The sequence below is a fragment of the Arachis ipaensis genome, chromosome B1 (genome assembly GCF_059453495.1).
Source record: "Arachis ipaensis isolate K30076 ecotype BB chromosome B1, ASM5945349v1, whole genome shotgun sequence".
Taxonomy (NCBI): Eukaryota; Viridiplantae; Streptophyta; class Magnoliopsida; order Fabales; family Fabaceae; genus Arachis; species Arachis ipaensis.
This window is the reverse complement of record NC_142436.1, coordinates 125,949,107-125,952,219: the sequence shown is the minus strand read 5'-3', so window position 1 is coordinate 125,952,219 and position 3,113 is coordinate 125,949,107. Positions and strand designations below refer to the sequence as shown.

General features: G+C 34.2%; 1 protein-coding gene across 1 annotated transcript; it reads left to right on the top strand.

Moving 5' to 3' along the window:
- Positions 1 to 1,145: 1,145 nt before the first annotated feature.
- LOC148578275 (uncharacterized) lies at positions 1,146 to 2,360 on the top strand. The gene is made up of 2 exons (XM_088502992.1): positions 1,146 to 1,290; positions 1,948 to 2,360. The coding sequence occupies exons 1-2, from the start codon at positions 1,146 to 1,148 to the stop codon at positions 2,358 to 2,360; spliced, it is 558 nt and encodes a 185-aa protein (XP_088359118.1).
- The last annotated feature ends 753 nt before the right edge of the window (positions 2,361 to 3,113 follow it).

The window sequence follows — 3,113 nt, the reverse complement described above, 5'->3', positions numbered from 1 at the left end:
TCGAAAAAAGAGGTTCAATCATTTTTGGGGAAAGTTAACTTTCTTCGTCAATTTATTTCTAATTTATCTGGTCGAACATGCATCTTTTCGACCATGGTGAAGCTTAAAAATGATTCCCAATATTTGTGGAAGGAAGAACGCCAATAGGCATTCGATTCAGTTAAGGATTATCTATCGAAAGCACCTGTAATGGCAACAGTCTGACCTTTTGAACCTTTAAAATTGTATGTTGCGGCTTCAACAAATATAATTGGTTGTATGCTGGCTCAAAACGATCAGGAACTACATGAAAGGGAAATTTATTACCTAAGTTGAGTGTTGTCTGATATCGAAATGAGATATTTTGCCATCGAAAAACTGTGCCTTTCCCTTTACTATTCTTGTACAAAATTAAAATGTTATATGATTGTAAAAACTATTCAATTTATTGCACAAACTGATCTAATTAAGTATATGTTGTCGTACTCGATACTAAGAGGTCAATTGGGAAAATGGATGGTTGCTTTAACTAAGTTTAATTTGCAGTATGTCCCGGCTAAGGTCAGGTCATTGCAGATTTTTTGGTTGATTAACCAACCATCTTAATGACCAGGGGGCAAATATTATTCATATTAAGTCTGAACCTTGGAAATTGTACTTTCACGGATTGAAACACAAGGATGGTGCTGGTGTTGGCATTCTGATTATATCTCTAGAAGGTATTCCATTGAAATTTTTGTTCGAATTAAAATACCCATGCTCGAACAATATAGCTGAATATGAGGCTTTGATTTTAGGATTAGAAATTTTGATCGACAAGGGGCATTAAATATCCAAATCTTGGGGATTCTTAATTGGTTTTAAAGCAGTTGTCAAAAGAATTCAAGTGTAACAATGAAAAGTTACAAAAGTATTTGTCGATAGCATGGGAGTTATTAGTGTCATTTCGAAAAGTATTATTTGTTCATATTCCAAAAATTCAAAATGAATTTGCTAATGAGTTGGCTCAAATTGCATCGAAATATAAAGTTCTACTTGAGACCTTAGGAAAGTTGATAGAGGTTCAACAAATACTTAACCCTATTGAAGAAAATGAAATTTTAGTCATTGATGAGTGGGATGATGATTGGAGAAAACCAATTACAGAATATTTAAAAGATCCTAATATGCGAGTTGATCGAGATGTGAAGTTAAAAGCAATGAATTTTGTGGTAATAGGTGATGAGTTGTATAAAAGAAGCATCGAAGAAAGTGTCATGAGTTATTTGGGTCAGTCAGAGAAAATAATCGCTTTTGGTGAAGTCCATGAAGGTATATGTGGTGCCCATCAAGCTGGTGAAAGAATGAAGTGGGTACTGCGACGCGATTGAGTGTATTGTCCGTCCATGGTCAAAGATTGTATTGATTATGCAAAAGCATGTCAAGAGTGTCAGAAACACGGGGTAATACAACTAATTCCCGCTTTTGAATTGCATTTGATTATAAAGCCTTGGCCATTTAGAGGATGGGGTTTGCATTTAATTGGAATGATTTACCATCCATCATCTAAAAATCACAAATTTATTTTTGTAGCGATTGACTATTTTACAAAATGGGTGGAGTTTATTGTTTTGATAGAAGTTTGTCAAAATGAGATTCTTAATTTCATAGAGGAACATATAATTCATCGATTTGGAATTCCTCAAACTTTAAGTACTGATCAAGGCACTATGTTTACTGGTCAATGTATTAAAAATTTTGCAATATCGAGGAATATAACTATGGTGACTTCGATCCCGTATTATGCACAAGCAAATGGTCAAGTTGAAGAAGCAAATAAGATGTTAATTAATTTGATTAATAAACAAATTGGCAAAAAACCTTGCAGTTGGTATGAAACTTTGAGTCAGGTATGATAGGCTTATCAAAATTCACCAAGAGGTTCGACAAACACATCTCCTTATAAATTAGTTTATGGCCATGATGCAGTTTTACATTTAGAAATTAATCTTAACACTATAAGGGTGATGTATCAAGAGGAATTACCAGTTGAGGATTATTGGAATGCAATGTTCGATGAGTTGAATAACTTGGACAGTGACCAAATGTTAGCACTCGATCATATTATTCATCAAAAAGAGAATGTTGCTCACATTTATAATCGACGGGTAAAAGAAAAGTGTTTCCAAGTGGGTGAATTAGTCCTTATGGTTATTTTACCAATGGAAAAGAAGTCAAGATTCTATGGTAAATGGTCCCATAATTGGGAAAGCCCTTTCCAGGTAATTGACTTATATTATGGAAATGCATGCCGAATTAAGAATATCGATTCTAGCATTGAGGTTAAATCAGTCAATGGAAAATATTTGAAGCGGTATCGATGTTGGGAGAATAATGATTAATACATGTAAAGAAATATAAATAACAACAGGAGAGTTTCGGAAGTACTATGTCTAAAAAAAATAAAAAAACAACAAATACTTGGCATCCCAAGTCTTTAAAGATAAGGTTCTAATAACTCTTCTAATTCGAATCGAAAACACACTCTTTCTTCGTCAAAAGAAGTGTAAACATTGATTTCATCGTGCTCTTTGAGTTGCAATTTCTCTTACTTTCTCCTAAGCCAGCCAGATTGTTTTCCATTTCACAAAGGGTTCGAAAAAGATCTTGTTTCCTCTTTTTAGCTTTTTAAGTAAGGCCCTTCTAATTGAGCTTCTTCCTCATGAATTTGGGCAAGTTCTTCCCTGCACTGAGTTAACCGAACTTGAGTACTGCAGCGTGAGCAAAACCAACTTCATATTCTTTATAAGTTTTTTGTGTTGACTTAGAGGAAGTATCAAACTTTGTGCATTCTGTTTCGATGACTGTCTTCTCTTTCTTACTTAATTCATTTTGTTTTGGGAGAAGAATAGGTTATTGGCAAATTTTTTGAATTTCTTCACTACTTTGGAGAAGTTGAGTGGGACCTGATATTCGAGAGTAGTACACAACATATTTGAAAAAATTGCATTCAAGTCATCTCAGTTTACCCACTTATCGATAGTATGCGTTAGGAGCCTAAGAAAGGCAGATAGTCTTTTGATGGCATGATGAGTTAGTTCTTTTAGGAGCTCTTGTTCTGATAACTCTTCCATGGTCGGAATCCAAGTTGGCAT

Bases quoted from the DNA above. Each gene is read 5' to 3' on its own strand.
- LOC148578275 (XM_088502992.1), top strand. From the start codon at position 1,146: ATGCGAGTTGATCGAGATGTGAAGTTAAAAGCAATGAATTTTGTGGTA. The intron at 1,291-1,947 runs GTATATGTGGTG...GCCATGATGCAG, and splicing joins TTTTGGTGAAGTCCATGAAG to TTTTACATTTAGAAATTAAT.